This window comes from Diorhabda sublineata, chromosome 2, assembly GCF_026230105.1.
Source record: "Diorhabda sublineata isolate icDioSubl1.1 chromosome 2, icDioSubl1.1, whole genome shotgun sequence".
NCBI lineage: Eukaryota > Metazoa > Arthropoda > Insecta > Coleoptera > Chrysomelidae > Diorhabda > Diorhabda sublineata.
In genome coordinates, this window is record NC_079475.1 from 2839450 (window position 1) to 2862354 (window position 22905).

The 22905-nt window shown below is 30.5% G+C and overlaps 1 protein-coding gene across 4 annotated transcripts in view; it reads right to left on the reverse strand.

The window, feature by feature from the left end:
* Positions 1 to 4868: 4868 nt before the first annotated feature.
* Positions 4869 to 22905, reverse strand: part of LOC130452685 (homer protein homolog 2) — a 54589-nt gene continuing 36552 nt past the window's right edge. Inside the window, exons 6-8 of one of the 4 annotated variants that reach the window (XM_056792082.1) lie at positions 22435 to 22574; positions 18790 to 19013; positions 4869 to 6266 (exon numbers count right to left, since the gene is read on the reverse strand). In XM_056792082.1, coding sequence (XP_056648060.1) covers positions 18828 to 19013; positions 22435 to 22574 — 326 coding nt within the window. In that variant the 3' untranslated portion in view covers positions 4869 to 6266; positions 18790 to 18827. Of the gene's footprint in view, positions 6267 to 11111; positions 11670 to 17013; positions 19014 to 22434; positions 22575 to 22905 lie in introns of those variants that run through there. The other 3 variants (XM_056792081.1, XM_056792080.1, XM_056792083.1) reach the window with 3 other exon arrangements.

Sequence of the window (22905 nt, forward strand, 5' to 3'; positions counted from 1 at the left end):
TCCAGAACCATTTGAAGCAACTCCTTTTTTGATTACCCAGGAATACTAATGTTCTAAATTTTCATAAATATCTTGTTTTAAACTGTTATTGGGAATTATGTTTATATTTGAGATATAGATAAGTTATTTATAATAATGAATCAATGTGGCGGAATATTCGATAGAAGCTAATCGGTGATCCATTTTTCTAATAATGCCGCATACATGTCTTTGTAGTAATCTGAACAAGATTGGGAATTGTTTTTAGAGGACAAAGTCATGCATTTTGTACAAAAGCATCTTCACAGTCAGCAGAAAGGAAATTACTTGTTCCACCCTTGAATGAGGAGTATTTAGACATAATTTTTAGAATTATTAACCCAAGCATATTTAACTATGTCATGTGTATCAAACCAGATTCCATCCAGATACGTATTTCTGCTTCAGTTTCTATATATCTCAATACTTCGTGAAGTTCAACGATACGACATGATTCTATAATAACCCTTCTGTTGTCAAGTTTTTTATTGTGACGGGTAAACAGCCGCCCGCTATTTTCTGGCACCGTCAGTCATAACTTGATGCAATGGAAACTATGAGATGGTGGCTTGTTCCATTTATTACTAGATATTTCTGAAGATGTTAACTGTAACTGAGCAGTTATTTTCTATTATTAGACACTTTAGAAAGTTTTCACCATATATTCTATAATTATTGCAAGAGCATATAAAAGGCAAAGCTCACAGTAGAGCAGTTACTTGAATATTGAAAATGCTAGTCGAACAATACAATAAACCAGGCGGTGAAGAATAAAGTGTTAGTAGTGTTTACGTGATGTTTCAAGTATGGAATTAACTTGTACAATTTTATCCAGGAACTCTTTGAATGACAACGTCATTTTATGTTTAAAACCTCACTGGAGTGTCTCTAGGTTATGTTTCGTTTTAGTATATAATCTATAACATCCATCAGAAGTACAATGCGATACATGTTAAAATATGGACTTTAAATTAAATGTTCAATTAGTTTAGTAATAACATTTTCTGATCTTCATGCTCTCGAAGACAGTTAAAACATTTTAATAACCCTTTAACATTAGACACGTAAATCTTCATGTAAAACGCTCGACTGACTTTTATATTAACACTTTCTTCACTATTCCACCTCAAAGGGTATATATTATTGATAATATTAAAAATCAGACACTAAAATTAAATTGAAAAATTGAAAACTGAACTAAGATCTAAAAAACAAATTTTATTATAATATGCATAGAAACACTGCCACAGTCGATGTCAAACGAAATTTTTTATTTAATGCAAATAATGGGACATTTTTTAAATAATTAACCGGCTTATTCGATCTCTTTTTCGTAGTCGGAATTCTTTGATCTTTTTTTCAAAAATAGATAAAATCATAATGTAAAGACTACTTTTCCCGAGGGGTCATTTTCGACTCGTACTGCGCATCTCTCGAGCCAAAGAGAATTCTCAAAACGAGGCGCCAATATGGGAGCGAATTCTCATTGGCTGCTTCCCAGCTGGTGCGCAATAGCACACCTTGTACTCTTACATCATGTATTCAATTCAATTGTTTCAAATTGGCGCGTCGTTTTGGGAGCGAATTCTCAATGGCTGGTTCCCAGCTGGTGCGCTATAGCAGACCTTCTAGTCTTTACACATAAAATATAACTATTCTTTATTAGTACGTTAACGTTAAAAACATGCTTTGCGACAATAGGAGTGTTAGTTTTTGGATATACCCGTCTCTCAATTCTCCTAATGGATAATAATAACATTCAAATTGTAAAGTTATATTTCTACAAACTGAACATTCTAGTACAATTTGGTCTTGCTCCATCAGATGAAATATCGTTAATACGTATTGTTTGTATCTATAATTAACCACCGATAAGTCTTATTTTCAATTTTTAACATAATTTTGCATATGAGCAAATGGAAGTGAGTTTATAAAATTATTCACATATACTTTTATTCCTTATACAGAATTACCAAATAACAAAATCAATAAATAATATCAGTACATATATTCGTTTGAAATATCTACAATCTTATGACAAATGCATTGACAAATTTATGATATTATAACGTCTTGGACATGAAGTTGATTTTAAATATGTAGAAATTTTAATTAATAATTATAGAATATCTTTAATAATCAAAAAACTTGTTTGATATAATAAAATTTATAATTTTGCACCAGTTAATTGGCACAAGTTTCATAAATATATTTGAAGTTATCAAGTTAGGATTTTGTCAGAACCAATATAATAAATTTCAAAAGTTGAGACACGAGGAATACGGTTTTTCTATTCCGATATAAAATTTAAGGTAAATAGAATGTTTTTAATTTTATCCGACCATTCGTCAATACAAGTGTCTAAATATCAATTTGACTTCTTTCAAACATTTTCTTTAACGGTGTTACTACTATTTTCGTTTGTAATGAATATGGAATATTTTAGTATCCTTATATACTAGTGTACAAATGAACAAACCACACTCGAATATTTAGAGCTATCTATATATTTTCTTTAATAAATATTCTTGATGTATAATCTATTTTTTACAATATTTCACGACATTGACAATTCTGATAAATGTTACTCAATACATCAATATTAAAATACACTCTGCTTCGATAATTCGAGAGCTTTTTATCTTTAATTTGTAAAATTCAACCTTTAGTGTTAAATAATAAAAAATCCTATAATTCTGTTTGTTTCCCTAAGCTTGAAAAATCACTCTAATTATAAAAAATTGATGGATGGACTTCTAAATACTGTTAGGTATAATGTCTTTTATATTGTCAGTAATATACAGTGTTACTCGCACATGAATGAAAATTGAGAATAAAGTGCAAGGAGGTTAGGAAATAATAATAAAGATAATATACGAACTTGAAAGTTGAAAAAAAAAATAAAGAAAATCTACTTACTAATGCATTTTGTGTTAGAAATGATGCAATTATTTTTTTTTGATGCAACATTTACTTTGACGATTGTATTAAACAGAATATTTCGCATATACTTCTTCTATTCGTGAATACAACCCTATGACCCACTGTTTTCATGTTCCACTACAACAAACTGTCCTTTAAAATTCTAATGTAAACATTTTTTCAAATTGCAGGTGGTATATAAAAGGCAAAGCTCACAGTAGAGCAGTTAGAGTAGCAGGAACTGCAAGTAAGTAGCGAGAATTCGACGAGTGAACAAGTGCGACAGTGAAGTGAAGTGAAAGCGGACTCAGGTAGTCAGGTGAGACACTGATAAAACTTTCCTTTTTCTTTTCAGCAGGTAGCTGTGCTTTGACACAGCCTTCTATTTATAATGAATTGAAACACTTCTGCATGAAAGAATTGTGTTTATCAACACAAATTTGATTGTGCGGAATTATCCGTTTTTCGAAACAGTCGTACTTATCAGTACGGCTTAAACTTTTCTTTTAGGTAACTTTAGATACCAAATCAAAATAGGAAAACCGGGACAGAGAGCAACAGGCATGGAGCCTAAAAACTCCAAGAATAAGGAGAAAACTGAATTATCCAAAATCATAATTCAGCAAAAAGCTGATTATGAAGCGCTGGGACAAGTCAAATCCCTCGAGGAGAAAATGAAAAATTACGAACAAACGATAATCGATAAAGACAGGCAAATTGAGTACTTAGAGTTCAAAGTTAGAGTACTGGATGACGAAAACGACACATTGGTAGAAGAATTAGGAAAGAAGCTAACCCAAATAGATGAGATGAAAACTCAAGAAAAAACAACACAAATCGAAGACTGCCCTATGGAAGGAGACTTCACGGAAGTAAAGAACAAAAAAAAAGGAAAAACGCAGATAAACAATCCTCAGACGAAGAAGAAGAAACATCAACGGACAATCAAATCCAAGAAGAATTGGAGAAGATAAAACGTGATGAACAAAGGAAACAGACAAAACCGGAGAGAAGGCCACCTCCGATAATTCTAGAATCCCCACTGATGTGGACAGCACTAAGCAAACAGCTAGTGCAAAGAAAAATTGATGCCCAGTGTAAAATGGGAATACACACAGGCAAAATAACGACGGCGACTAAAGACGACTTTAACAAGATGAAGATGCTCCTGAGCGAGTACAAGGAAATTGAGTGGTATACATACCTACTCAATGAAGAAAAGGAGAGGAAGCTCGTCATAAAAGGACTTGCTGTTAACACCCCAGTGTCGGAGGTAGAGGAGGAATTGAAGGAAAATGGACTTAGACCGAAGAAAGTATGGCAGTTGACAAGCCGTACACAAAGAAATCTGGACAACACACGAAAACTACTACCTATATACATGGTAGTAATAGAACCTAAAGAAGAACCAACTTATAAGAAGTTGAGATACCTCTTCCACACAAAAATAAGTGTGGTAGAACAAAAAAGGCACGATGGACCTGTACAATGTTACAGGTGTCAGGGATTCCATCACAGACAAAGCACGTGCAACATGGACGTGCACTGCGTGAGATGCGCGGGAGCGCATAGAGCGGCGGAATGCACGCTCACGGAAAAACCGAATTGCAGGAACTGCGGGGGAGAACACCCCGCAAACTACAAGGGTTGCCCGAAACACCCGAAAAAGTCGGAAAACAACCAAGCAAAGAATACAGGACGCACTTACGCACAAGTTGCGAAGAAAACAACAAAGACAGAAGAAAAAACACCAGAGCTACTGAGTATGTTGCAAAATATGCAGATACTCATAGCAACACTCATTGCCCAACAAAAATAAACTACAAGAGGACACCCCCCGACACGGTAATTCTGCATTTCACAAGGAAATGTAGAGTTATACATCGGGGACAGCTATAGAGAAGGCGAAGGACCACTCGGATTAGATCTTTACCTACGGTAGGAGGTAGGAAGAGGTTTACCCGAGGCCGTGAAACACACACACACACGAAGACGTCCAGAACAAGAAGCCAAGAGTGTATAGCCAACAGGCTAATCTCTTAATAAAAAGATAAGACATCCCAGAATCTCCCATAGACCTAAGGGGAGAGGAGGGATTCTACACGCGAAACTGCGACGTGAAAGAGGATGAGGACCTGTCGGAATTGACAGGGGGTGGTTGGAATGTTCTTCTTCGCACCCACTCGTGGATTTATCCGGGGGTGGATGCCTAGAGGGACGGGCTCGTCTCAAAGGAAATGTGTGTGTGTGTGTGTGTGAGCAGTTACTTGAATATTGAAGATGCTAGTCGAACAATACAATAAACCAGGCGGTGAAGAATAAAGTGTTAGTAGTGTTTACGTGATGTTTCAAGTATGGAATTAACTAATAAATTAATTAAATTTTATCTAGGAACCCTTTGAATGACAACGTCATTTTATGTTTAAAACCTCACTGGAGTGTCTCTAGGTTATGTTTCGTTTTAGAATATTATCTATAACATCCATCAGAAGTACAGTGCGATACATGTTAAAATATGGACTTTAAATTAAATGTTCAATTAGTTTAGTAATAACATTTTCTGATCTCCATGTTCTCGAAGACAGTTAAAACATTTTAATAGTCCTTTAACATTAGACACGTAAATCTTCATGTAAAACGCTCGACTGACTTTTATATTAACACTTTCTTCACTATTCCACCTCAAAGGGTTTATATTATTGATAATATTAAAAATCAGACACTAAAATTGAATTGAAAAATTGAAAACTGAACTAAGATCTAAAAAACAAATTTTATTATAATATACATAGAAACACTACCACAGTAGATGTCAAACGAAATATTTTATTTAATGCAAATAATGAGACATTTTTGAAATAATTAACCGGCTTATTCGATCTCTTTTTCGTAGTCGGAATTCTTTGATCTTTTTTTCAAAAATAGATAAAATCATAATGTAAAGACTACTCTTCCTGAGGGGTCATTTTCGACTCGTACTGCGCATCTCTCAAGAGCCAATGAGAATTCCCAAAAATTTGGAAGCGAATTCTCATTGGCTGCTTCCCAGCTGGTGCGCAATAACACACCTTGTACTCTTACATCATGCATTCAATTCAATTGTTTCAAATTGGCGCGTCGTTTTGGGAGCGAAATCTCATTGGCTGGTTGAGAAAGTTGAAAAAAAAATAAATAAAATCTACTTACTGATGCATTTTGTGTTAGAAATGATGCAATTATTTTTTATGATGCAACATTTACTTTGACGATTGTATTAAACAGAATATTTCGCATATACTTCTTCTATTCGTGAATACAAGCCTATGACCCACTGTTTTCATGTTCCACTACAACAAATTGTCCTTTAAAATTCTAATGTAAAAATTTTTTCAAATTGCAGATGGTATATTCTTTGGTATAATTGTTTACGAATATACTATTCTGTTTTCCATTTAAACCCTCTGATGATAAAAACAAGGTCTCCTTATTTCATTTCTTTATTCTCGTATAATCGAGGAAATCTTTGACTATTGTTCAAACATTTCTAATTTCTAAAAATTTCAGCATAAACAACCCTCTCTAAGGTTGAAATCTGTAAATTCTTGCTTCAGCCCCTAATTCTTTCCTTGATATCCATCAAATGACGTTATGTAGTCGATTTTAATGGCAAGACACTATAGACTATATTCCTTCTTTGTCGGTTTCATGAGGTTATATCTACTATAATAAAAAAATAATATTATCTGGCGTCATAATATAGAATAGTTTTGGTACCGACATAATAGCTGATAATTTAAAAGTAGGTGCAATTGTGCAATCATGCTTTAAATTGAAGGTACCATTTCTAAAACATCAACATTTATGGAAACTGATCAAGAAGATCCATTTGATGACAACAGCAACAATGACAAGTACTTTGATACATTTGGAGAGGAAGAAGCAAAATCCAACTCAAATGCCCGACCAATCTGATAAAGACATGGTAGCCATTGAAATTCCTAGCACTAACAACCATAAAAATGAAGTTAGTGCTTGTAACTATGTACTCGCTATGTACGAAAATCGAATCTCTCTAGGAAAACTTTCAATTCCGGTAATAGAAAAGTGTGGAAGAAAATGAGCAGTATAATTCTTAAGAAAAAAGTTTCATTTCTATTTGTATTCTCCATAAACGAAACATTTAATGAAAATAATTTGTGCGTTATATAGAGTCGATGGAAATATATCTGTTGATGATATTGAGGAAGAATTAAAAGATAAAGAACAGAAAATGAATGAATCAATAAAACATTTTCGTGGACGCTATTTCATACTCCGAAAACGTACTATTTACGTGTGGAATGCTGAAATTATGTGGTTGAAAGTAATGTATAATAAGACTAAATATATAAAGGAAATATATGAATGAAATAAATTTTTGGAAAAATGGTTTGCTCTATAGGAATATTATTATCTATTGGAAATCTAAACAATAGAGTAAAGTAAGCAAGTAATAGTGGAATCAAAAAATAAAAGAATTGATCCGGAATTTTAAAGATCTGAAGCAATTTATGGTTTATATATAAAACAAAATAATATAAATTATCGGGACCAAGCTTAAATAGTGAATACACTGTTTAAACCACCACTACACCAACACTCACAATTACACTGTCTGAAGCGCGTTTCCATAATCAAGTTAACGTTTCCAGAGACTGAAGGTAAACTAAATTCTAATGACTTGACTTACCTCCTTGGCGGAAATCTTCACATTTATTCCTTGACTACTAAACTATAGAGTGGACTGTAAGGAATGGGTCCTTTGTCATAATTTAAGCTATTCTTACATATAGCAACAATTTATTATTGGATACAGTTTTTAAGAATTTTACATCATTAATATATGTCATGATTATGACTAGCAGCTTGATCGGCAATACTCGATTTTCCGGTCTGTCCATATTTTAAATGAGCTATGTGTTCTTTAAACCGGACAATTACGGATCTCATGGTCAGCCCAATATACTTCCAGTCCCAATCACCACAGCTAATTTCATATATATCACTCTTGTTGTAGTGGTGGTGTAAACAGTGTGTTCAGTATGAATATCACCAATGGTTTCAGAAAATCCAACTTAACCAAGCTCAAATATTTAAATAATAAGCAGATATCAGAGCGTTTGTTCCAAAAAGGTATGGATTGTATTAAAGAGAATATTAGGATATAACTTAATACATACATGTAATAGATAAAAAAAAATAATTTTATATTTAGGAAAGGCAAAATTTTTTTGGCTTGGGAAAGAAAATAATAATAACATTAACATCTGATATTGTAAATAGCCTTATTAATGTAAAATTAGTGTAACGTTCCTTTCCAGCGTGTTAAGTACATCGTGATATCGGCTGGAAAGATAGGGAATAGACGAAACAAAAGGAAACAGGTAAAAAAATAATAACAGACATGAGAACATAGGATAACTGGAGGTATGTACAATGAAACTACTTTTCAACTTAAACACAGAACAAAATGTGGACAAGTGGCCAGATACAACTAATCACACGTTTTGGAATGCTTGAGATGGATGGAAGAATAACGGGGAATCGAAAACTTGATCCAACAAGATTTGAGAAAATAATATAGTCACAAAAGCTGGAATAATGTAAGCAAGAAGACAAAACAAATGCAAAAGTGCAAAAATTAATATATAAGATACCAAAATAAAAAAATGATAGACGGAGGAAGATCAATAGCGACTCTGCTCGAAGTATTGCCTGACTATTGTAGTGAGCATAGTTTTTCAAGGTAGTTATTAAAAAATTGTATAAACGTATATTGAATTGTTTACGATCTTGAAAAGCACCAGCTCATAGTGCTTTCTAAAAGTTTAATTAGTTCTTTTAGTTTTAATATAGTAATTGCAAATTGTACTTTAACATCCATGTAATGAGTGATACTATATATTAATCTTGTCAATGTTCAACAATATTTTGGGAACGACCTAAATAATTCCAAAAAATAAGTTTTTCTTCAAATAATATTCAAAATAGTAAATATCTAAGATAATATAATTAAAACTATATTTATAATAGAGATTTTATACAAATAAACCATCAAAATAAAAACATTGAGCAGACGCTTTGTGAATGTACACAAGCAGAACTTCTATCAATTTATAACAATATCAGCCAATAACCTATAGATAAATACGAGGTCTGCTTCGTTTGCTCTGCCTCTGACCTATTTATAAATAAAAACAATTATTGTTATCTTTTATGGATAGACGGACGCTAGAGACTGATGGTAAACTTAAGTTGAGTTTACCTACCATCAAGTAGTAGTGTAAACAGTGTGTTCAATATGAATATCACTAACGGTGTCAAAAATTCCAATTTAGTTAAGACATTTTCTCGAAAAAATTGGGTCATGGATCTATGGTAAAGAGAGCAAAAAAGCATCGAAATAAGTGATAATATAGAGGTTTACTTCAACATCGCGGAAAAAATTCAAGATGGCATCTTCGGCAGGGAATATCATGCTAACCATATTTTGAGGTAATAAAGACGGAATCTTTATATATTAATACGAGTCATTAAAATTAACTAACAAGTAGGTTTTAAATGAGTTGAGAATCTGAAAGATTTAGTCCCCAGCTATTACCGGAGATTTCCAAAACCTTTGTTTTAAACGATTTGGATATTGAAAAGATATATGCGGGAAAAGGGATCAGCTTTCGTACAAAATACTTATAAATAGATCAATGTAGGCTTACGACTAAACTACTAATTTGTAAAAAATGTGACAGCATCTAAAATTGCCATTTTAATGTGTCTGCTAATAGATCTGCAATTCTCTACTACTGTCTAGTATAACTGGAAATAATTTGTACATACACTTTATGAATATTCTCTTGCATTATTTATTCTTTATACTTAGAGATTAAAAAAATAAACATTCAGAAAGTCCTATAAACTTATTCTTAAACAAAAATAATAAGTTACATAATACACTGGCGAGCAAGAAATTGCGAATAATTTTAGCGTCAATATAAGGATAAATAGGCGTTAAAGCAATTTTTTTCCGAGACTTGACAGCTATCATTCGATGTATTAGAGTACGAGTTTGATGAAAAATGTGCCTTTGTGCTAATTGAACATTCACATTTCCCATTTTCCAGTTGACTGTTGATTCTTTGTGTAAAACCTAACGATTGCAAAGTGTAGTGATTTAACAGGCCCATAATGTTTAAGATTCGATTGTTATGGCAAGAATTGTGCTGTTACAAGATGGTCGGGGGCAACGTGAAACTGCAAGAATTGTTGGTGCTAGTCTTTGTGGTGTGTAAAGGGTATACCAGCGCTTTCGTGAGACTGACCTGATCCCCACTCAACGAGATGACCGTTTTTTGGTGTCCACAAGTTCAAGTTTGCGGAATAGGACATCTACTGCGGTTTCACAGCGAAACCAGTTGAAAGAAATGGGAATGTCAACGTTAGTGAAAGTACTGTTAGAAGAAGACTTCATGCTGCTGGACTGTCATGCAGACGAATGGCTACAGGTCCTCCATTGCAACGCCAGCATCGGACTGCAAGATTGACATTTGCCAGATATTCCGTTTATTGGAATGATGATGACTGGAGCTGGATATTGTTCTCGGATGAATCGCGTTTTGCCTCACTGGGTCCGATAGACGTCGACGAGTGTGGAGAAGACCTGGGAAAAGATGTGCTGAAGTTTGCATTGATGAGCGTCTTCCATTTGGCGGTGGGTCAGTTATGGTTTGGGCGGAAATCACTGCACAAGCTAGTATAGAGCTGGTCTTCATAGAAAATGACTCCCTAACCTCTCACGGGTACATTACGGAGGTGCTAGAAGACTATGTTATGCATTTCATGGTGACTATGGGGGAAAGTGGCATTTTTATGCAACATAATGCGAGACCACATACAGCCAGAATTGTCAGGGAGTCTCTGGATGAGGTAGAAATTAGGCAGATTGACTTGCCAACCCGCAGCCCGGACATGAATCCCATAGAACATGTCTGGGACGACCGATCTGCAGAAACATATCAGCACCAAGAGCTGAGAAGATTGCTGTTGCAGAAATGGGATAACATCGACCAGAATGTGATTCGCAACTTAATTCAAAGTATGCCGCGCCGACTTCAAGCAGTCATTAATGCAAGAGGAGGTAATACACGTTATTAGTGTCATTTTTTTTATTTTGTTCGTTTCATATCTTCCCTAACAACAAAATGTTGAATTTCGCCCAAAATGTTGATTTGTTGCTTTTTCAGAATAAATGATTAAATCCAAGAAAAAATGCATTTTTCTTCAGTATAGAGTATCACATTCAGCTTACAAAAGCACATGCAATGATGTACATTTTGTGTATACTATATGGAAACGTAAAATTTCAAAGAACATGAAAATTTTAAGGTGACCTCAATTTTTTGCTCGTTAGTGTATAATACGCATAAGTAAACTATTAAATAAATAATAAATATTTAAAACTTGTAGATAAATATGAAATTATATCGTGAAACTAGTGCGAGAAATAGGATATTTTTACATATTAGTGCGAAATTTACTATTTGTTGCACTAGTCCATAAAACGAAACATTAAGTGTTTCATGTAGGTCGTCATAAAAATAAATTTTCGAATCAAAGCAAGTTGATGTAAAAGTATATTGGTTCAAGTTCTTGAATGTACATCTACTTGTTTATTTTAGGATACTATATTCTTGCATGTCGTCAAGTTGACAGGAAATCTATTAAGATAAACGTATAATACTATTGTCACAAAGTTTCAACAACAATCAAAAATACGAATAAATATTTGTTGAGAGTGGACTATTAATTTTATGTTTATAATCATTTTGATCATTTTTGATCTTTGTGAATATTCAATTCATAAAAAAGGTAGGTTATGTATATGTACCCTCTTAACAAACAAAAATAATAAGGTAAAGTATTTAGCAGTTTTCAAATAACAACAAAGTCAATTGAGAAGTTTTTGTTATTTAAAGTAAATGCAAAGAAAGGGATCTGATAGATGGACCAACTATCAAACAATAGAAATGCTGAAATAATAAAAATAATAATAAACAGATTGCAACAGTTTGATGTATTGAATACTTTGAAGTGCAGATTACTGAAGCATAAACTACCAAACAAATTATGATTCAGAGTTTTGGTGTCATAGAAAACTGTATGAAAAAGTACAAAAGGATGTATTCAAAAAAGTATTTAAGGATACTTCAATACCAGTAAACACTTATGAAGAAGATATAAGAATTATTTTAAACATCACCATTAGGGTACCAGCTCCACAGTGATGATTGGGATATTTAGAAGATCGGTTAGTATTGTAACTATAGTAATTCAGGTTTACCTTAATCTGTTGAAGACACAAGTTAGCAAAAGTTCAGTGAACAAAGCTTGAATCCAATCTTAAATCTATTATAAGAAAGACGCAAAACTTCCATTGCTTTGATAATTGGAAGCTAAGATTCAAATTTTTAAATATACACTCAACTATATGAAACAAAATCTATATAATTGAAAAATACTTTACCTTATTCAATATTTTTCAATCTGTAAATGTTGTGTAACTATGATAAACTAATACTACATCGGCAGATCAGTAATCGGCGATTATACAAAACTGTAAAAGTTTATTGAGTCTTTCAAATAAATTACTTGTGAGCAGTTATTTTGATAATGTGCGAGAAAGATAATTTAAAAAGTGTTTTTAGATATTTTTGAAATACATATATCTTTACTAGGTGTTTAATGACTTTGATATACCCCCAATTATTTAAAAATTAATTTTGAGAAATCTTTTTATATGAAATATTCAAAATGTTGAGCTGAATATTCAAAATTATTTTTTCCAACAGGCCCTTTTTTGTCAAATAAATAAGATTTGTTACTTTGCATCATCCAAATGATATAGATTGTGCTGAGATATTGTTACAATATGTTGCCATGTGCCAGAGTCGACTTGAAACAACAGCACATTTCAAAAAAATCTTTTGAATAGAAAATTCTGAGATAGCGGAAGCAACTTGTAAAATAGCTGCTGTTGTAAATTATTAGATCTTGGCAGAATATAGAGAGGGAACATTAGAGCACATAGTACTTGTTTTCCTTTTCACTGAAAATTTCAAAATAGTGGTTGCTACTTTTGCACATGAAAGATAATAAATTTTGTAAATTGGAGTTTTAATAGTAGTCTTTTTTTCAATTCAATGACAATTTTAGAATTATAAGGAAAATGCCTTGGATGTCAAATATAGTGGAATAGGGTTATTAAAATATTCCAAAATCCCCTATAAATATATTTTTATGGTATGTCATATCTTACTGTCCTAACTTTGATTCTTTTATCCATAAAGGCCGTTTGACACGATGCAATACAACGAGCAATACAATGCACAATATTTCTTGCTAGAAAGCTTGCGCAGATGAAGTTCAGCTGTTTGTTTCATGCAAGATCTCGAAATTGCAACATAATCGGTTTGGTGCCATTTTTATTACGTGCAAGCTGCAATTATAGGAAGAAATCTAGTTACTTCCATCATTTTCACACCGGTCACAAACTATTGAATCAAATTTTAGATAAGGTAATTGTTTAATTCACTCATTGAAGTTTTATTACTGGCAACCATGATCTAATGGCAAGAGACCTGCATAATGTCAAGTGATGTGCAATATTTTGACCTTGCAAGAAATTGCTTGCTTGAAATTTTTTGCACAATGTAAAGCAGCCTTAAAAAGCTTGACTGTAACTTTGAATGATACTGAAAATACTCGCATTGAAACATAAACATTGAAATTGTGATAAAAAATTCCAATGTAGAATAAATATATAGAAAAATTAATTAGCAAATGAAAAACAAATGATTTAAAAAAATTATTTGAATCAACACATCAAATTATTACATGAAAAAAGAGATGACACAATATATTGATAGATGAAAATATCGAAATATAAGTATATACATTAAAAAGTTCGTAAAATTAAAATTCCAAAATATCTTTTGACACATTCTTGACAAAAATTTAACTTTAATTTAAACATGAAAATCATATTTAAATGACACAATTCCTCTCACAAATGTAACAATAATTCCAATATTCTTAACTACTGAGCGATATTCTGATTCTACAAGGCAGCTAATACTTTTGCGCAATATGTACATGATTAGAGTTTACTTGGGAAATTTTTCACAGATCTCCAAAATATTATATAATTGGTAATAATCCCACTTCAAAACATTGAAAAAATAATCTTTTTATATAAACAAGTCACCCAGAAACAAAAATTACAGATACTAAATATAATTTTATGTCAATCTAACCTAATTCACCTTTATCCACCAGTACCCCTTGAAGATAATACTGTTAAGTGAGTTTTTAAACATATCTGTAAGAATAACCACTACCTACAACCTTAAAACCAGGTGGTTGTAGTGAAAAATTTACCAATGCAAACTTTTAGGATGTACTAAATTTAAAGTTAGTAGGTAACAATTTTTTAAGTGATTAAAAAAATGATCCAAAATCACCATCAGAAGGAACTTTTAGATAAAACTGAATCAGGTTATATGGACATAAAATCAATAGAGCGTATGTAGTTTAATTTTGACAGGAAAGTGTATGGACCCATGTATGTTCAATTGTTCAAATTTTTGTTAAAATACATTATTCGTGTTTTGAATGAACTGATACTAATAGGTACTTCTTGAGCGATGCATTTTGTTTTTTGACCTACGAGTACTACATATTATGTACTAAAGTTCTTTTGTAAATTAAATATCAAATTTTGGAATATGAATTAATTTGTCCAAAAGGGAAATTTGATTAGGTATATAAATCATGACATTTTTCCGTTTAGGATTGATGTATTGTTTGGGACATTTTTGAACAGTAACTCACAATTAGCGCAATCATTGGAAAGTAGGAAAAAGACAGACTAAGAATGGAAATGCACATTAGCGATAGCTTTTTAGGCAGCGAAATTAATAAAAAAATATATTGAATATTTTACATGTTAGGTATATTTATTTTGAAACCCAAATGTGATAATATCAACCATCTCTTCTTGTAAGTCCCTCACAAAACTTGGGGAATAGAGAAGTTATGGATACTGATCCATAGGTCATGTATGGACATGGTATTTTATAACTGCTGATGCAATTGAGGATATAACACTTCACTCATGTGTTACACACTTTCAATTAATTAATGGCAAATTATTTTTCGAAATATCTCTAATTAGATGTTTATTGATTATAACTATATTTATAATTTTTTAAATCTTATATTTTCTTGAATAAATATTCTTGATTTTAGGCCTATTTGAATTAATTCAGTTGTATACCAAGAAGCAATTATTAAGTTAGATTATTTATTGTTGTATGGGAATTTATCAAATAGAATATATTTCGCCTGAACTTGAATTTTTTTAAGATTTCAAGATGAACTATTTCTAAAAAATCTCTTTTTGTATTTGACTGATTTTTTAATTTTTATAATTAAATGGTTTGTGAATGCAGTTTTATTTTTTCATGATATTGATGACTTCTCAAATTCATTTTCCAAATATTGACTCCTTTGTCACTAGTTTAATTATTACTAGGAACATCAAATATCGTTAAAATGGATTTTATTATTTTGTTCTATTTACAATCAATATAAAAAAAGAGTGAAACCAATATTGTATAAAATATTAACGATAACAAAAAGAGAGTGATACACAAAATTCACTTAGTCTCCAAGATATTTACATTGGAATAAGTAGCTATAATAATGTGTCAGGTACATAAGAATTTATAAATCAGTGTTAGTGAATTTAGTTATTAGTCACGATGTATACATAAAAATAAAAGACGAAATATAGAGAGGTTAAGTTGATAAAACGTGTTTTATTATTATTGAGAAAAGGCAATATGAAATAAAATATAATGTTCCACTTTATATTGAATAAAAAAATCATAGAGTACATAAAATAATATGTTTCATTTAATTGTCTTATAAAAACTAACAGGTTGTGGACTCGGAGAATCGCTAAAACTTCTGTGAAGTAGGTGAAAGAATAGGAGAATAATAGCCAGTGAACTTCAAAAATATCAAAAAAAAAACACATTAAAATATTAAGATTCAAAAATTCTTGAAATGGAATGAATATGAAAATGAGAATTTTTAGAAAAGGTTCACATACATAGGAACTGTTGTTAAAACAGATTATTATTTTGATTTAATTTTCATTTTAATTTTAAAACAGAAGAGACCTAAAATCAAGAAAGTTTAGATGCATATATATATATATATATATATATATATATATATATATATATATATATATATATATATATATATATATAATTTTTCCTTACCATATGTACTAAGACTTTCACAACAATTACATAAGGCAAACATCTCAGTATTTAGAAAATAGACTAAGAGGTCATCAATACGATAAAAATATAGAACTGCATTAACGAACCATGAGATATCAAAAAAACATAGATTCAATTATAAAGATTCAGAAATTCTTGAAAAAGATCTAAATAATTTAAGTAAAATTTATAGCTCTATTTTGTAAATTCCAATAAATTTAATTGATTACCGCTATATATTTGAGATGTGGGAACCAAAAAAAAATTAATTTTTCTTATTGGAACAAAGTTCTAAGTTGATAGTATCCTTATTTTGATATTCATGATAAAGTCAGTGTCAGTGTCAATATCATATTTTAATAAAGAAAAGTCGAAACGTCAAAATTTATCTTTTTTTTAAACTATCAAAAAAACTAATTTTAAAACAGAAGGAACCTAAAATCAAAAATATTTAAAATATTTAGATACATTAATATATCAAAAGGTCTAAGAAATAAGTAATTGACATATATATATATATATATATATATATATATATATATATATATATATATATATATATGTATATATAGTACTTATATAGTATATATAGTACTTATTTATAGATATATATTTAGACTAACTTCAATATATTTTCCTAGCTTTCGAATACTTATGTATATCATGAATATCAAAATAAGGATAAAATCAACTTGAACTTTGTTCTAATAAGAAAAATTAATTTTTCCTTGGTCCCTACATTTCAAATATATAGCAGTCATCAATTAATTAATTGATGAAAGTGATCTATAGATCAGTATAAATAAGCAAACTGTCAATATAATATTTTTAATATTTTCATAAAGACTTAAAGAAAAGTCGAAACGTCAAAATTTATCGTTCTTTTAAAAATTACCAAAAAAAAAAATAATTTTAAAACAGAAAATACCTAAAATAAAGAACATTTAGATGCATTAATATATCAAATAGTCTAAGAAATAAGAAATTTTAAAATATAAATTAATAATTTTTTTGTTGCCTAGTGTTATTGAAATATTTGGAAGCGTGAAATACAATAGACTATAAAATAGAAGTAATAATGTATAATAATTGTGATATGCTTAAAAATATTATAAAAATTCAAGTAAAAAAGGTAATTTTTAGACATAATCCACAAAAGTAAGAAATTATAAATTAATTACATAAAAAGAATTTAGCAATTTCAGAAAAATATTTCTATCTAAATATAAATCATTGAAATTACTGATTGCTTCTTTTCATGTATAAAAATTTGAATTTGAACAAATAAGGATAGGAACAGATTAAAAACAATATTTTGATATTTAGTTTTTAGGTGATTTATTAAGTCATATACCAGAATTTTCAATATCATGCCACATTTTTATGAGGACCGAATTAACGCCTCTAAAATAAAAATACATTGTTAATTAAAATAGACCTAAAATAAAGATTATCTATTCAAGAAAGCAAATTATTTCTATCTAATTAATTCAATTGTGGTGAATTTATACTAATATTTTTTATTGAAGTCTCATGGGACGCATAAACACATACTCCAAAAATGTACATGTTTCCTGTTTAGTTTATATTAATTAAAAATAGTAAAATGTATTTAACGTGTATCTTTTTCGTATATGGAATACTCGATAAGAAAATATGTAGTGATACAATCATGGTTTTTATTGTTACAAAAATAGTTTATTATAAATAAATAAAATTATATGTTAACCAATTGTAATAGATTGGAGAAATGGAACAAAAATCAGATATAATTAATACTTATCGATGAAACCGTTGTTCATAACAATAACTGAAGATAGAATAAATATATTTAAGCATGCCATAATAATATTTCCCATTATACACAGTTATTTAACCAACAAAAATGGAAGCATACCTTGCTCTCTCCGGAAGTAAATAAATCTTACACATACCTTATTAGTATAAAATGTGATTTTTTAAATGAATTCAATAAATACAATAAAATTATTTTACTAAATGTATTGCTTTGTCGATGTATTATTGTATACCTTTTTGTACAAAAGAAACATATAAAGAAGTTGCATCTGAAAATAAGATAATTTCACTGATTGAAGAACTCTGTGTGGATATTCTGCAATTGTAGTTGCTGCATATAAGCTTCAATGGTTTCAGGGTAGTTGAAATTGTTAATAAACCGGATTTTTTGGAACAATTATTTGATTCCGCATCAATTCAAATGCCGTTTGCTTTTTTCCTCGAATTTGTCTTAGCAAATCGTACAACCACAATCGCTAAATCCAAAATATATCGGCACTACATTTTCTTATTTTGTCATGTGCAACGATCATATATATTTCACATTCATATCTTATTGATTCTAATATTTTTTTTATTTACAACGTTATTTCTTGATGGTATGTGAAAGATTCTCAAATATTGTGACTACCGTTAGATGCAGGTATACCCCTTGGAAATAAAAGAAATCGTCAGATTTTATACGTACGCTATATAAACGCGGTCTTTAATACATTGTTATCTCTCTCATGTCTGTAATGCCGTTGTCATTTCGTCGTGAATGGTTGCCAATTCGTGAATTCTTGAAGCAAGTTGTTGATTCAGTGTCAAAAGAATGTGCTTTTGGGATTCGTATGTGCTTTGGGCGATTTGTAATTCTGATTGTGTCAAATTGATTGTGCTCTGAAGTTCTTGATTTTCCTTTTGTAATAGCTAAAAAATACACGTGTGTTTTAAATTTAGAATAAAAAGATTTTTTTTAGATATTGATAGCCAAATTCAATTGAGTATGTCTCATATTTTCAGCACAAACCTTTGCGAATCTAAGGGAAAAGGAAATAGATGAGTTATAGGTGTTTGGTTCGTTAAAAATAATCTTGAGGATTTTAGAAGGAAATGATTGCCACAAAACTATTTTCTTATTCTGAAGATGTGATGAATAGTTCTTTTTATGAGAAAAACAATATACCTAATCTCACAATTAACAGACATTTTACATTTAACCTAATCTACTAAGTACTTTACTATCCTAAGTAAATATAGGTACATTTTCCTTTGTTTGTTTTAATACGCTATTTGTTTGTCCAGATATCTATTTTCATTGACTGATGATTATGACTGTCACTCAAATTGAGTCTTCAACAGCTAGTATTGCAGTGTCGTCCACAAATGGAAACAGTATAACATTTTCCGTAACAGGAACGTCACAAGTAGGTATAAATTTTAGTCCCGAACATTGCCAGCCTTAATCAATCCCAGTTCTGAATATTCGATTTTTGTTTAATTTTGAATATACGGTATTCCGAGTAGGGAAAATACTAGCAGAACAAAATGAGTAGGTAAATATTTTCGATTTTCAGTAACAAATCACTACCATATTTTATCAAGTGCGATGTCTAAAAATACAGATGAGAATAATTTATTTCCTTTAATAGATATTTCTATTATATTTGTTATATATGGAGAGCCTGTTGCAAAAGCCAAACTGTTAGTGTGGAATAACTTCGTTTTGATTAAGTATTGTTTGTATTCTTATTAATATTGCCTTCTCAAATAATTTTGAAGTAATTGGCAATAATGATCGTGACTAAGTTGGAATTTATGGAACTGTTGGCGATCTTCATACTGATTACATTGTTTACACCACCACTACACCTGTAGGATTCTATTTGATACACTGGTTTTCCTGGTTTAAACATCACTATTACTTTAGCTATTTTCTATGTTATTGGTACGTATCAGAGGCTGAATTCTGCACTTATGAGGTTTGCGAGTTTCACAACTGCCTTTCTTGGTAACTGTTGCAATATTTTTTCTGTTATTAGGACGTATTTTGGGATAATTGTAATTTTTAATAATTCGTTTTCTTCTGGACTTCATTATTTACTTTCTTATCAATTTTTCCATCATCGTCAGTATTAGTTTCATTATTTTTCATGTCAGTAGTTTGGAAAGTATTTGCTAAGTATGAGGCAAATGCAGATGCTTTTTGTTATTCATCATCATACATTTTCTATTCAAATGGGTGTGTTTAATATTTTTGTACATTTCCACAGAGTAATTTGATAATAGTTTAGTTCACTTAGATAGTGGTTTAGTGCTTCGTTTTAGATTTTGTCTATTTCTTTTCTTAGTCTCTGGATGAAGTCGTTCAGTATCTCTTTATTCTCTGTAGCTCTGGACACATTTTTCTGGCTTTTCTTTGAACTATTTCTCCTATTTCTTTGGGGTAGTTGTGACCTTTCGTTTTTGTTGTAATTTGTTTGGTATTATTCCATGCATCTTACTATATGTTTAATATTAGTTTCTCTGATGTGATCTAATTCTTGTTTAAAACTTTTCCAATCAGTCCAGTTATTAAAGTTTGGTTAAATTCTCTTACTAGAATGTGTTCGGTAAATGTTGATAATATAGGAGAATGATCTGAGTTTGGCCATCATCCTCAATTTTTATGATTCGTTGATACTTTTCTTGAGATGGAAAAACCAATCAAATCTGGTATCTTATTATTATGTATATTATAAATTATTTATAATTAAATTTCTATCGGTAGACCAGTATATGGATTTTTCAACTGAATGTCATTTTTCATTTATAGCAGCATAGTTTACCTTTTGTAAGAAAGAAATGGATATAGTTTTCTTTTCTTAGATTATGTTTTGGAGGAAAATATACGATTGCTATGTTTACGATATATTTATCTGTTTTATGGCTTGGCCTTTCTTAGTGTGTTTATATTTTTTACTTCTGCTCCTTCACTAGCAGTGGGGCGAAAACAATGATAAATTCTATACTTTTAGTCATTTTAAGACCATTTTGATAAATTCTTGCTTATTTATGTGTCCTATTAACATATGCAGCATATTTGTTATCGAATTAGAGTCATTACCTGTAGCTTGTAGTTCATTATGGGTTATTTGAGGGCGTGTTTGCATTGGATTCGTTTTCCTTGGTTGATCTTGTGCAGTACTTGTAATGGTTTGTTTATTTCGTATCTTTTGGACAGCAACAGCTGTGGCATATCTTCTGTAGTAATAACCATTTTGGTTCTTAATTTTGTGGCTATTTATAATATTTGGTTGAGTTTTTTCTCTTCTATAATATTTTTAGCTATGTCTATATTTCATCATGTGCACTGTGGTATACAAGGTTTAGGTTTTCTAAAAGTTGCTATGATTACTTTCATTTGTAAAATTGCTTTGATTTCGAATACTTTTTTTGCACCTTCCCCTTTACTAAAGGATAATGCAAAGAGTGTTAAGGGAGATTCATCTTTCTCTCTTCATATTTGTGTGATTTCTATTTGGTACCCTTTGTTCCTCCTTCTTCTATTAAATATAAAAAGTATAATAGATGAGATGTATTCTGATATCTTAACATACCTCTATAGAATTTCGAATTGGATGTATAATTACAGCTTCTTAGTAATTCTGCTGAGCTGTTGTATAGGCGTAGGCTAATTAAAAGAATTTATCGGAAAGGGGAATGTGAATAAAAATACAAAAATAATTATGATCGTCGCCATCGATGACACGATTCAAAACCATCAAGTGTTTTGAATCGTGAAGTTTTAATTGGTTAGATTAGATCACATAAATGGCCTGCGTGAGTAAGTAATAATTCTACTGGCTAGAACACATATTGTAATAATAAACAGTTAACATATTATTCTTGCACATTATCACTACAATACTCGGCTGTAGACGATATCTAGGTGAATTTTATAGAGTCATAAGCCGCTTTTTTGATGTACTCTGCGCTAAATCAGCTAAAATCATGACTGTTCTACTAAGAAGACGATGACTGATTTTGCTGTCAAGATTAGATATTTAATTGGCGTTGGTGGAATTTGCAGAAAAGTTTTCTGGTTCAGAATTGTCAAAATCTGAGTATAAAAAAGGTTACAGGATGACTACCCATACAGGACACACAATCACCCATCTAAACTACGAAGTAGTTATGGAAATAAGAATGTTGATTAATTTTAGTAGAAGAATATTTATTCATCCAGCATCCATGATAAAACAAATAGTATGCTCTATTTTTATGAATAGGCATATACAGATTTACTTTCACTATCAAAATGCACGATGTCATTGTTGTAAACTGTATACTATCAATGTAATTTACTCACTTGGAGTTCAGTCGATGTATTTGAAGTGGAAATCATTTTGATTTCATTATTTTTACTTTCCAATTCTGATTCTAATTGTTCTACTCGAATCCTTAAATTTTGTATTTCTTTTCTAAGCTCATCTGCTAAATCTCCACCACCTAAGAAAATACAGAAATAGAAAATATTATTCATGATATGTAACATGCGGTAACCATGGGAACAAATTTATATATAAACCAAGATTAGTTAGAAACAAAAAACAATATATGAGGATTTTAGAAAATGAGGACTATTTATTAACCCATAAATTCAAGCTTTCAGGAAGTGTTCTTCCCATCATCAGAGAAACTACAATATAAATGGCAAGGTAAGTTAAAAAATAAATCTCTGCAATCCCCAATATATTGGTTTTTTATCTAACTAGTCTTGGTTTATATATAAATTTCTTATTTGTTAGACCTTTTGATATGTTGATGCCTCTAAATATTC